This window comes from Neomonachus schauinslandi, chromosome 14 (genome assembly GCF_002201575.2).
Source record: "Neomonachus schauinslandi chromosome 14, ASM220157v2, whole genome shotgun sequence".
Classification (NCBI taxonomy): Eukaryota; Metazoa; Chordata; class Mammalia; order Carnivora; family Phocidae; genus Neomonachus; species Neomonachus schauinslandi.
Window position 1 is genome coordinate 66144077 of NC_058416.1, and position 13838 is coordinate 66157914.

Below are 13838 nucleotides of genomic sequence, written 5' to 3' on the forward strand. Positions count from 1 at the left end.
ACAAAGGTGGGAGGGGTGCCTGGGTGGTGCAGTCAGTTAAGTGTCGGACTCCTGGTTTTGGCTCAGGTTGTGATCTTGGGGTCATGAGATTAAGCCCTGCACTGGGCTCCCCACTCAGTGGTGAGTCGGCTTCCTCTCTCCCTCTGCCCGCCCCCCTGCTTGTGCACACTCTCTCTCTAAAATGACTAAATCTTAAAAAAAAAAAAAAGGTGGGAGACAAGAAGAGAAAGAGAAAAAAATGGAAAGCTCTTCATATAAGAATGGCAGTGAATTAATGTAGAAAGAATAATACATTTGGAAATCACCATTTTGCAACCCCCAATATAATGATAGAGGCAAGGGGTCATCAAGCGGTAAACCACCAGGGTAAGACTGCTGGGAAACAGAAGCTCCATATACATGAGTTCCAAGAATCCATGGGGTTCTTGCCAGAAAAGTGTGACCTAAATCTAATCATAAGGAACCAATCTGTACTCTGCAAAGTATTCAATGTCATGAAGAAGACAGGAAGGGCGGGAGGACTATTCTAGAGTGAGCACAACGCATGAAACGTGAATTAGATCATAGACTGAAAATAAAACAGAAACAGTTGTAAAATACTTTTGGGTGGGATAACTGGGATGTCACTAAATTAATGCTGATTGTCTAAGTGTGCTAAGGGTACTATGGCTGTGGGGAAAAAACACCCCTCTGCCTTTAATGAATATTAGTATGGCCCAAAGCGTCTACAAGTAAAGTCAGTTTATGTTGGTGAAGTGTCAGAAGGTTTGACCAAAGGGAAGAGAGAAGAAGGCAGAGAGGCAGGCAGAGAGAGCCAGGGAAGGAGTAGTAAGGTGTTAATAGCTGGTAAACCCAGGGAAGGGGTGTAAGGGTGTTCACTGTACTCTCAATTCTTTATGGGTTTGAAAATGTTATAAATAAATAAAAAGAAAAAAATGAATATGGTCCTAGAAGTAACATTCTCAGGCTAGAGGTGCTGTAAATAAAAAGAATTCGCGCTCAGTTATTACAGTTAACTCTACAAGCAAGAAGTGCTGGGCACCTTGTAGAACACAGAGGCCATCCTGTTTAGTTATTTCCCCTCCAGAGGGTGAAGACAGTGGAGTCATCTCAAGTCGGGATGGAGGCTGCAGGGCCACCAAGGCACCAGGATAAAAAGCACTGTCAGCTCTCTCCTTTATAACCGGCAGGCAGAGTGCGCACACGCGCGCGCGTGTGCACACACACACATACACACATGCAAATGCTTCTGGTTTGGAATGGCTGTCACATGGCCAGTCCAAAGAAAGAACCTACTATTTGGGATTATGTGTAATACAGAATTATGAGAATCAACATGGCATTTTCTTCTCTGAAACATCTGTTACACTACATCCTTCTTTATAATGGAATTTATTTTAATGCAATTTTACTTTTATAACTAAACTGAACAAATGTATATCAAGAATAACTAACTGCTTTAAACAAATTCCATTTCCTCACAAAGCAACTTAGTGTTTATCTCAAGCCCTTCTATTTATAAAGGATGGAGGAAGAGAGTGAAGCCCATGGGCTCACTAATTCCCTTAAAGCTTCTTGGGTCGGGGGCGCCTGGGTGGCTCAGTCGTTAAGCGTCTGCCTTCAGCTCAGGTCACGATCCCAGGGTCCTGGGATCGAGCCCCGCATCGTGCTCCCTGCTCAGCGGGAAGCCTGCTTCTCCCTCTCCCACTCCCCCGGCTTGTGTTCCCTCTCTCGCTGTGTCTCTCTCTCTCAAATAAATAAATAAAATCTTTAAAAAAAAAAAAAAGCTTCTTGGGTCGATTTCTGGTTCCTAGATCTGAGACACAAGGCCCAATGCCTACTTTTATTGCTTTTCTTCATGTATCTTAACATTACATTAACAACAGATGGTGTTGAAGGTCATCATAATGCCATGACTCCCAGATGATCCCTGAGCTGGACCCCGGCAATAGGAAGCTCCTCACCCCCTCCTCTACCCTTGGAATACGTGCTCTGCCCAGCGTTCCTGCAGCAGGAGCCATTTTCAAGGATGTAGCCTTGAAAGAATAGATGTTTCTGAGACCATCTGGGCAGTATATGTGACTGAGCCCAGTTAAGGCTTCTATATAAACTTTTAAGGCTTGGCAGATGAGTACCAAGATTTACTCACCTTGTGGCTGCCCAAGACAAGCCTTGTAATAAGTTCCCTTACATATTAAGACTGCCACTACCAATCTGGAGTGGTCTGCCTCTTCAGGTTTTCTTTGCCCACCTTGTACTGGGGGTAGTTTGCAAACCAAGAGATGGAATTAAGTTCAAAATCTCCTAATTTTGAGATATTAGATATAGAAGTATGTTGGGTCCACTTACTTTCTTAAATCTGGCACTTCATTCAATACTATTTGCAAATGATATATTAAAAATACTGAATCTCAATCTCCACAGCAGTCCTCAATGATTGCCACCTGGCTCATAAACCTAACAAAGATGTATACTTCACTTTTTCTTGCTTTTATAAATTTATTCAATCATTTCTTACAACCAAGACACAGATATTGTTAGAAATGTTTGCCTCCCACCTGTATGCACTCTCCACAGACACTCTGAGATGAAGAGGTGCATATGGAAGCAGGACTACCATATAATTTTGAAAGAATCCATAGTAGTTCCTATTCTTTCCACACCTACGTTTTGTTTGGTTTTTTAAATTTTTCATTGTCACACCTACGTTTTCTTCAAACTACGGTGTAATTTTGCTGAAGAGACATTCTTCACTACCAGATAAATCTGACCTTTATTAACAGCACTGGTCCACCTTCAGAAAAAATATGCACTATCGGATAACCTCTAACAAACCCAGCCTGTACTCAGCTGTGGCAGCAGCAGGTGTAAAAGCTGCCATAGGTAGGACTTCAGGAAAGTTGACCAAGGGCTAGGACACAGACAATTGATTGTTAACAGCAACCAGACAGACATGTCCCCCCAACTCTACAACAAATCAGCACTACTCCAGCAGAGGTAGAGAGGCCAAATCCCAGGGCCCAGAAGGTCGACGTTGAATTGGAGATTAAGACAGCAGCTTCGTTCTGGCCACACAGGTCAAGCCTCAACCTAGTAGACACAGGCTTACTGAGAGGGAGGTATACTGCATCACACATCCAAAGTTCTTTCGCTTCTTGGTTTTCTTTTTATGCAAACCTCTGATCCTTACCTTGGAATTCAACATAATTTCCGGAGCCCTGTACCAACGTGTGGCTACATACTCTGTCAGGAACCCTGTGTGATCATGGTCTGGATCTGCAACACGGGCCAAGCCAAAGTCACAGATCTAAGAGAGAAAAAAATGGGACACCTTAGAGAGACTCTAATAAAATTAATATCAAAACATCATAAAAATAAAAAAGATAATAGCAATAATGATGATGATGAGCAGTTGCTGCCATTACTATGTGGCAGAAGCTTCGCTGGGAATTCTATATACTCATTCTTATATAATCCTTACAACAACCTGGAAGGCAGTGATGACCATCCAACATGCTGGAGACGAGAAACAGGCTGGAGGAGTCTGTTAAGAGGTATCCTCATCTTTCATTATCTGCTTATCCCACAGAAATCTTGCCTAGGTCACTTGACAAAAACTGTTCTGGGTAAGAATGAAGTTACCAGAAACTGCCCAGGGTCATTTCTTGGGCCTACTCCTGCTGGCCCCCTGACGATCAACACTGCTAGATCAGGTCCTTGACCTGCACTTGCCTTGTTTCTCAGATTTCACTTCCTGCCATTCTTCCACCTGTTCCACAAATGCAGGTACCTCCAAAGATTCTTCCCACTTCCTTCTCTTCCATGTAGTCAAATCCACTCTCAAAGCCTTACAAGAGGTTTCATATACTGAAGATGAATTTATCTTTTAAGGTTTTATTTATTTAACAGAGACAGAGAGAGCGCACAAGCAGGGGGAACAGCAGAGGAAGAGGGAGAAGCAGGCTCTCCACTGAGCAGGGAGCCCAATGCAGGGCTCTATCCCAGGACCCTGGGATCATGACCCGAGCCAAAGGCAGACACCCAACCGACTGAGCCACTCAGGTGCCCCGAAGATGATTTTTTTTAGCTAAATATCCAGCTTCTAATTTCTCCTGACTCACAAAAGTACCTGCTGGCTATCCAATACTTTGGTGCTACTCCAGACTCCAACACATATAAAATTTAACTATAATATACAGTTGACTCTTGAAGAACATGGGTTTAAACTATGCAAGTCTGCTCACATGTGATTTTTTTTCCAATAAACATATTGGAAAACTTTTTGGAGATTTGCAAGAATCTGAAAAAACTCGCAGATGAACTGTGTAGCCTAGAAATACCAAAAAAATTAAATTAGGTATTATTGCAGGAATATAGTGTGTAATACATATGACATACAAAATATGTTAATTGACTTGATGTTGTCAGTTGAAGCTCCTGGTCAATAGAAGGCTATTAAACTTGGGGGGAGTCAGTTATATGCAGATTTTTTATTCTGTGTGGGAGGGGCGGGTGTTGGTGCCCCATATCCCTGGGTTGTTCAAGGGTCAACTGTACTTAGACTCATACAATTGGAGGATATTTTAATTCCTTGGCATCTGGAGAACTAACATGAGAAAGAGAGAGACATGTTAATAAAGACAGGCCAGAGTATAGGACAAGGCAGCCTGGAAAACAGACTGTTTTGGAGGCTTACTGCTCTAATTCAGTTAAGAAATGGTAAGAGCCTGGGCTCAGGCCATAAAAATGGAGACAAGAAAAGGACACGCTTAAGAGATATTCATAGGACTTAAATGGACATCAATCTTTGCTTAAATACCCCAGAGTTGGGTGTCTCAACTCAACTTCAGAAAGCTCCCATCCACCTCACAAATGTCTTCCTCTAGCCTTGGACACCGACATCACCATATAGTGCCTCTGATCCCATAGGTCCTGCAACAGATTTCAACTATACCATTCATCAGGAAGAGTTATGTATCTGTGGCTGCACAATTCCCACCAACTTACTGCGTCTTCAAAAGAAGCAAATGTCGTATTTGCTTCCCAGTTACTCTATCAGAGGCCATTTTCTATGTGTATTGAGTCGTCTGGTGAGGAAACCCTGGTCCTGCTCTGTAGCTCTGATGCTAACTCTGGCCACTGTACTCTCCTAACTTCGGTCTATGTTAACTTCCACCATAAGCACCATCACCTTCAAAGCTGGCTTGCTTGCTGATGCCATTACACTTCCAATTGTTATGGGCCTGTCAGGGGACCTGGTTGATATATGGATATAAGCTTTTATGTGGGATCATAGTAAGTTCTAACTTTGGCCTAGCTGATCTTGAGGCTTTCAATGTACCTGGCACCCTGTTTGTTTCTTTCAAGCCTTTTCTTTTCTTTTTTTTTTTTTAAAGATTTTATTTATTCATTTATGTGAGAGAGTGAGAGAGAGAGAGAGAGAGAGAGAGCACACGAGAGGGGGGAGGGTCAGAGGGAGAAACAGACTCCCTGCCGAGCAGGGAGCCCGATGTGGGACTCGATCCAGGGACTCCAGGATCATGACCTGAGCCGAAGGCAGTCGCTTAACCAACTGAGCCACCCAGGCGCCTCAAGCCTTTTCTATCAATTCCAGTGACACCAACTGCAGAAGGCTTCCTAGTAATCATGCCCAGGAGGCTCATGCAACACGGTCCTCTTTGGCATGATTTCCAACTCAGAGAAACAACTATTGATGATTTCTTCTTATATCTGGAGGCGAGTCATCTAAGCCATTTGAGCTATCACCTGCCACGTTGCCTTACCACCAATCCATTTTAATTCTGTGGCTTGAACTCTTCAATATATCTGTGATGCATAGTTTCTCTTATTTTTTACGGCTAACAGTTCATCTGATTCAAATTCAACCAAAGCTCACCATTCAGTCTGTCCTCTGTTGTATAAATGGACACCTAAAAGCCACATTTTGAATTGTACAGAGAAGAAATACTGCATCTTGTCAGCAGAGCAAAACCATCACAAACCCCAGACCATGGCCAAAGATCCTTCATCGCCCCCATGCCCGGTGTGACAGAGACTAGATGGGTCCAGACTTGATACACAGCTTTTCATCGGCTAGTTAAATAAAAAAAATAAGTCCCAGATAGATTGAGAGAGCCAGATATAAGAAATTCACATATGAGGGAGGCCATGTATTGAAGCTGATGTTTCCATGCTCCTCTTGGAGTTGGACAAAGAAATGGAAGCTGTGTTTTAGAGGGGGTGATTAGATTCCTAAATAACTACAAAGACACGGGATAAGTGGAATAACTATGGCAGATTTATTTTCTAAAAAGGGACACATCATTATAACCCCATCCTCCATGCTCTTCTTTTAAGGTCTTTGAACTTGTATCAAGAGGGTAGGATCTATCTTCCCTCCTCTTGAATCTGGGCAAACCTTTATGACAGCTTGAACTAAGAGAACATAGCAGAATCGATACTATGTGACTTCAGAGGCTACATCATAAAATCAACATGACTTCCACCTGGCTCTCTCTCTACTGGGATACCTGGAACCCTCTGCCCACCTCAGGAGGAAACCGACATGTGGGCTATATGTGGGTGTTCCAGGTGACAGCCAGTATCAACTGCCAGGTACACGAGAGGATTCCAGCCCTACCTTCCCGATCTCCTCTCCCACCATCTTCTCTGCCCACATCTGCTCCTACTGACTCCACACTACACCTGCTTTTATGACCTAACTATGCAATGACCTCTCCACTGAGTGCCCTATCCATGCCATTCCCTTACCCTAAACCCAGCTTGAAAGTTACCCCTTCTGAGAAGTTTCCCAGACATCAACAACACCTCCACCCAAGAACTGACTGCTCACTTTTCTAAACTCCTCTAATACTTTTTTTTTTAAAGATTTTATTTATTTATTTGACAGAGAGAGAGAGACAGCAAGAGAGAGAACACAAGCAGGGGGAGTGGGAGAGGGAGAAGCAGGCTCCCCGCTGAGCAGGGAGCCTGATGCGGGGCTCGATCCCAGGACCCTGGGATCATGACCTGAGCCGAAGGCAGACGCTTAACGACTGAGCCACCCCGGTGCCCCTAAACTCCTCTAATACTTTGTTAGACACATATTAAAGTACATCCCACAATCCAGGATTGATAGCTGTGCATATGCCTATCTCCCCAGCTAAAAGAGAATCAAGTCCCTAGAAAAAGGCAGCACTTGACTGACCTGTTATTTCTAAATGTCACATACATGGTGGACACTTGATGTTTGGTCAATAAATGACTTACTTTATATGTTTATAGGAAGCACAACAACTGGGGTGGATTAATTGGCACAGACTCTAGTGGTGACCATTTCTCACAATATCTGAATTACTGATAATCTTTTAAAAAATAAAAATCAGGGTACAGAGTTACCAGGGTTAAAATCTTATGTTAAACAACATTAGTAAAATTACACCAAAGTGGCAATATTGAGGAAGAAGGAAAAATTAATAACTGGAATTCCTAGTATTCCTTCACCAGGAAGGACAACATAACCTCTCATGCTGAATGCTGCAATATAGCTATTTCTTTAAGATTAAAACTAAATGTGCAGTTGTTCTTCCTCATCCTCTCCCTGCAGGAAATCCAGTCCAAAAGCCCTTAAGGGGGAGGTCGTGTGACATAAGGATCTCTGTGGGGTTGGGAGAACCGCAGTGGCCCACATGGGTGTGAGGCACCCAAGCGGAGGTAAGAGGGAGCTCCAGATCAGGGCATGGTCTAGGTGTGAGATGAAGAGGGAATTCATGTGGGGAGGCAGCAGCAGCCCACCTAGGGTCTGAGAGTCTGAGCAAAGTGAGCAGAGGATCCACGGATTATACTGTATAAACCAATTATTTCACTGGAAGTTGCAAAATGGTGATTTTTCTAGTTTTGTTATTTGTTCTGCATTAACTAGCTGGCTATGTCTCTCTCTAATAAATAAATAAAATCTAAAAAAAAAAACCAGACAAAAAACACCACAACATTGAAGGCTAACCATATTTATATGGCACTGACTAAAAACTATGAAGGCTACAAAATTAAAAAAAACAATATTCATTATAATTCCATACAAAGGAAGGTATGGACAAGTAGCATATGGTACAAGAAACATAAATTGACTTCCAGCAAACTCAGGTTTCATTTCCTATCTTCCAGAGTCCTTCCCAGGCATAACCCAAACTAATAACACTGTGATCCTAGCACCCTGGGACTCCAGTTGGGATTTCTAGAGACCTTATTCCCCTGGTAGTTCCACTAGAAATATGCTAGCAGAATCTCCAAATAGGATCTATAATCCTTGTGTTTCTGTGGCCCTGAGAAATAAAATAGGAGTCTACAAGAGAGGCTCCCAGAGGGGTTCTAAGAGGTCACCATCTACTTGTCTCAGGGCTTCAAATAATAAGTGCAAAGCATGTTTATGGAAGTGAGAAAGAAATCTTATTGCTGTTGACCTTGACTAGTACGAAAGTCAAAAGTTAACGGTCTAAAGACATTAATAACAGCTGATATCCCAAGGGCTCAAGAGTAAGAAATACTTTAGTAACAGAAGCCATGGAAAAAGGAAGAAATGACATGACTATCTCCTTGAAAATTCAAAAAACCCTAAATAACAAGAGGTAAGATCACCGGTTACAATCTTTCTGTGGTACAAGCACCATGGTCACCCCAGGGTACTGAGGATGTGATGGATATACAGTGATTTCAGGGCTTAAGCAAGAAAGACCCTTTTCCTCACTGGTGCTCTCTCAACCCTCATATACGCAACTAAACTGCCACTGTACCCTGACCTACCTTTGGGACATGCTCACCATGACAAATCAGAGATGACATACCATACTCATCTTTACAATGAGATTCTCTCCTGAATATTTATGCCCATGTGAATGAAGCACACCCCGTATGTACATTTCAAAATGTGGGTGAATTGTACCGCTGTAAATATCTAAATTATCCTATTGTGTTTCTGGATCTCTGTGTTATACTGGGTTTTGAAAACAGTACATGGATTGTGCAGCTGGCCAACAACACAGATCTATCAATGTGGGTGTAAATTTTGGTGAGCATGAATAAAATGGCCCTAGGTAAAGACAAGCTCATGAACCGTGAACAGACAACAAAGTAGTCTGGTTCTGTTTGTTTTCTTCTTAAGGATGAGCATTTTCAAACAAAAGTTAGGAGTCAACTTTTCCCAGAAATATTACATACTGAAAATACTGATTGAGAATGTTTCTCCAAAAACAAACAAAAGCGATCTATCGTAACAGAGTTGTGCTAAGAAATAGAAAGAAAAAAGAACTAGCAGACATAAAAATACTGTAATTTTTCAAGAAAATCACTAAGAGCCAACGAAGTGTGGCCATTCCTACAAGCAGCTTCATTCCTTTTGTGCCCACCTGGCTTTTAGTTGCAGATCCATGGGAAAGTATCTGGTTACACCCCATGAAAGACATGAATCTAACTTTGTAGGATCCCAAGAGGTGACAGAGTCCAACCCAACTGTATCTAATGTAGGAAGCTACCCTTTATCACATCTCACAGAATGCTGGTCACCCTGTTTCAGACACTCAGTGACAGGAATAAGCTGACCGACCACCTGGTAACAGAACCCATTGCCTTTTTTTTAGACAGTTCCAGAAGGTTCTCCAAGATCTACCTCCAACCAACAGCTCCAGCTTAGCATCAATGACTTCCTATTACTCATCCAAAGCTGCAGCCACACAAAGCAGGCCTCAGTGTTTATGCACTAATCCCTTAACTTACTTCCCTTTCTGTTGTTCCTTTTGCCTACTATGATACTCTTTGCCCAACACAGCCACTCTCTTACTGAAAGCCTGCCCATCTCTAAAGGACCAGCATGGACACCACCTGCTTCCTGATGCCTCTCAAAGCCAGAACTAACCCACCTCTCTCCTTTACATTTGTACACTATTCTTGTCAGTATCTCAGTTACAGCAGATATTATTACAATCATCTATTGTTTATCAGACTTCTGACCGATCAGTTTTCAGATTGCAGGGGCAGACATTCCTCCCTCTCCCTTGCCAGGTATTCCCTAAGGGCTTCTCACAGGAATGTCTGTTAAACTGAAGTCCAAGAAATGATCATTGCTATACATCTAAATGCACTTTTTAAATAGCTTTGAGATATAATTCGCATACCATATAATTCACCCACTTAAGGTATACAATTCAATGGTTTTGATATTATACTCACAGGGTACACAACCGTTACCATCTAATTTTAGAATATTTTTGTAACCACAGAAGAAATCTTGTATCTATTAGCAGTCTCCCCATTCCTCCCCAGTCCCACCTGCCTAGGATTTTATCCACTTTCTGTGCTACAGATTTATCTATTCTGGACATTTCATGTAAATAGAACCACGTAATATGTGGTCTTTTATGACTGACTTCTTTCACTTACATAATAATTTTCTAAAGTTCATCCACATTGTAGCATGTATCAGTATTCCATTCCTTTTTATTCCATCGTATGGATCTACTATATGTTATTTATTCATCATCAAATGGGCATTCAAATTGTTTCCGCTTTTGGACTATTACGCTATTTTAGTTTACTTGTATGCTAGTTTTTGTGTGGACATATTTTCATTTTACTTAGGTATACACCTAGGAGTGAAATCCTCACCAACACTTATCTGACTTTTTGATTATAGCCATCCTAGTATGTATAAATTGGTATCTCATTGTGGTTTTGATTTGCATTACCTGACTGACTTTTTTTTTTTTTTTTTTTAAAGATTTTATTTATTTGAGAGAGAGAGTGAGAGAGAGAAAGAGCACAAGAGGGGGGAGCGGGAGAGGGAGGAGCAGACTCCCCGCCGAGCAGGGAGCCCGATGCGGGACTCGATCCCGGGACTCCAGGATCATGACCTGAGCCGAAGGCAGTCGCTTAACCAACTGAGCCACCCAGGCGCCCCTACCTGACTGACTAATGATACCAAACATTTTTCATGTACTTACTGGCCATTTGCATAACTTTTTTAGAAAAATGTCCATTCAGATCCTTTGCCGAATATTAAACTGGTCTATTTATCTTTTATTGTTGAGTTACAAGAGTTTTTCATATATTCTAGATATAAGTCTCTTATCAGATAAGTGATTTACAAATATTTTCTCTCATTTTGTGGGTTGTCTTCACTTGATGGTTTGCTCTGTAACACAGGTTTCTAATCTAGATGAAATCCAATTTTTTTTCCCCTTTTGTTGCTTGTGCTTTTGGTGTCATGTCTAATAGGATCTGCCTAATGCAAGACTGTGAAGACTCACTCCTAGGTTTTCCAAGCCTATTCTAGTTTAGCTCTTAAATTTAGGTCTTTAGGGGCACCTGGGTGCTCAGTTGGTTAAGCAGCGTCCAACTTTGGCTCAGGGTCCTGGGATTGGCTGGCAACTGGCTCCACACTCAGCAGGGAGTCCGCTCGTCCCTCTCCCTCCCCTTCTGCCCCTACCCTGGATTGTACGCACGCATGTGCACACATGCACTCGCTCTCTCAAATTAAAACAAATTTTTAAGATTTTATTTATATATATATATATCTTAGAGAGAGAGAGAGAGCACAAGAGAGCACAAGCAAGGGGAGTGGCAGAGGGAGAGGGAGAAGCGGGCTCCCCACTGAGCAGGGAGCCTGATGATGCTGGGCTCAATCCCAGGACCTGGGATCATGACCTGAGCCAAAGGCAGATGCTTAACCGACTGAACCACCCAGGCGCGCCTCAAATTAAAATCTTAAAAAGAAATTTTTAGGTCTTTGATCTGTTTTGTGTTAATTTTTATACACAGTATGAGCATATATCCAGTTGTCCCAGCACTTCAATCATTTGTTGAAAAGAATGATCTTGGCCCTCTCACCAAAACTCAGTTATCATAAACATACAGGTTTAATTATTAACTCCCAATTTTATTTCATTGATCTATATGCCCCACTCTTATACCAATATCAGTGTCTTGATTACTATAGTTTTGTAGTAAGTTTTGAAATCAAGAAGTGTAATAAGCCCTCCAATTTTGTTCTTTCGTTAAGATGATTTTGGCTATTTTGGGTCTCTTGAATTTCCATATGCATTTCAGGACCAGCCTGTCCATATCTGCAAAAAAGCCACCTAGAGCTTTGTCAGGGATCACACTTACTGTATAGATCAATTTGGGGGAGCTCTGCCTTCTAAACAGTATTAAGTCTTTCAAGCCAGACTTTGGATATCTTTCCATTTATCTAGGTCTCCTTGCATTTTTATTAGATGAATCCACATCCCTTCATATCTAATCCATCCTTAGATTTCCCTCCTTGCTTAGCTCTGCTACTATTAAAATAGAAATATATGTATGCAAATGCTGCCCATTTTTAAGAGAACTCTGAGGACTGTAAGGATCTAGGGTTCTCCTATTTATTGGGAATGTCTTAGGTACTAAAGTCATTAAGGTTAAGTTTTCTGTTGTTTTCTGAGCATTCTTTGTATAAAATTTATTGAAGAAAAAGGTTACCAATGAAATGGATGATTTTTTTAACTTACACATAATGCACATAATCCTGCTTTTATATATGTAAGCATAAATGTACACATATATGTAAGAGAATAGCAAGAACTTTGGAAGGAAATATACCAATATGTTATAGTGGTTACCTCTGGAGAGGAAGGAACAATTGGATGGAGAAGAAGAGGACTAGCACTTCCTACTTGCATAGGGGAGGGCATAAAAATGTCTTCATGGGGGCGCCTGGGTGGCTCAGTCGTTAAGCGTCTGCTTTCGGCTCAGGTCATGATCCCAGGGTCCTGGGATCGAGCCCCGCATCGGGCTCCCTGCTCCGCGGGAAGCCTGCTTCTCCCTCTCCCACTCCCCCTGCTTGTGTTCCCTCTCTCACTGCCTCTGTCAAATAAATAAAATCTTAAAAAAAAAAAAAAAAAAAAAGTCTTCATGTATTTCTGGTATGATTTTAAATATGAGTAACAATATAAATATGCTCCAGTGAAAGTTTTTTCCAACATATATCACCCTAAGAGTAAGTAACCTGGCAGACCTTGAGATCGCAGGTGGTGTTGAGCAGCAGGTTGGAAGGTTTGAGGTCACGGTGCAGTACATTAGCTGAATGGATATATTTTAACCCTCTGAGGATCTGGTAAAGAAAATAGCAGATATGGTCGTTGCTGAGGTGTTGCGTCTTCAAGAGCTTGTAGAGATCTGTTTCCATGAGGTCCTGTACTATATATCTGTTTAGACAGGTTAAGGTAACATAACAAATGTCTGGTTACACTTAGCAAAGTACACTGAAATCAAAATGAACCCTCTCCGCAAACGGTCTGTTATTATATCATGAGGAGTGCAAGGAAAATGAGAAACTGATGAAAAATTAGTATACGTCTATGGAAGGAATCTAAAATAGTTAACCCCCTTTTTTTTTTTTTTAAGATTTTATTTATTTGAGAGAGACACAGCGAGAGAGGGAACACAAGCAGGGGGGAGTGGGAGATGGAGAAGCAGGCTTCCCACGGAGCAGGGAGCCCAATGCGGGGCTCGATCCCAGGACCCTGGGATCATGACCTGAGCCAAAGGCAGATGCTTAAGGACTGAGCCACCCAGGCGCCCCTAGTTAACCCCTTCTTAGGTCCTATGAAACAACAGGCATTAATATCTATCTGATGTGACCAATAACAGGCCTAGACTGAGATGAGACATGCTGTTATGGAAATACTGGCTAATCTTTAAGTCTCAACCTCCTAGTCCACCATCAACAAATCCTCTCCAAGGATTACTGCAAAGGGCTTTTAAAACCTTTGGAAATACAGCCCTAGAACACATCGCTACTAAATTCAGCC

General features: G+C 41.9%; 1 protein-coding gene across 2 annotated transcripts in view; it reads right to left on the reverse strand.

Annotated features, from left to right (window-relative positions):
- Positions 1-13838, reverse strand: part of MAPK1 (mitogen-activated protein kinase 1) — a 106890-nt gene that overhangs the window by 31951 nt on the left and 61101 nt on the right. For both annotated transcript variants that reach the window (XM_044921155.1, XM_021687870.1), the window contains exons 3-4: positions 13043-13232; positions 3191-3307 (exon numbers count right to left, since the gene is read on the reverse strand). In XM_044921155.1, coding sequence (XP_044777090.1) covers positions 3191-3307; positions 13043-13232 — 307 coding nt within the window. The remainder of the gene's footprint in view (positions 1-3190; positions 3308-13042; positions 13233-13838) is intronic.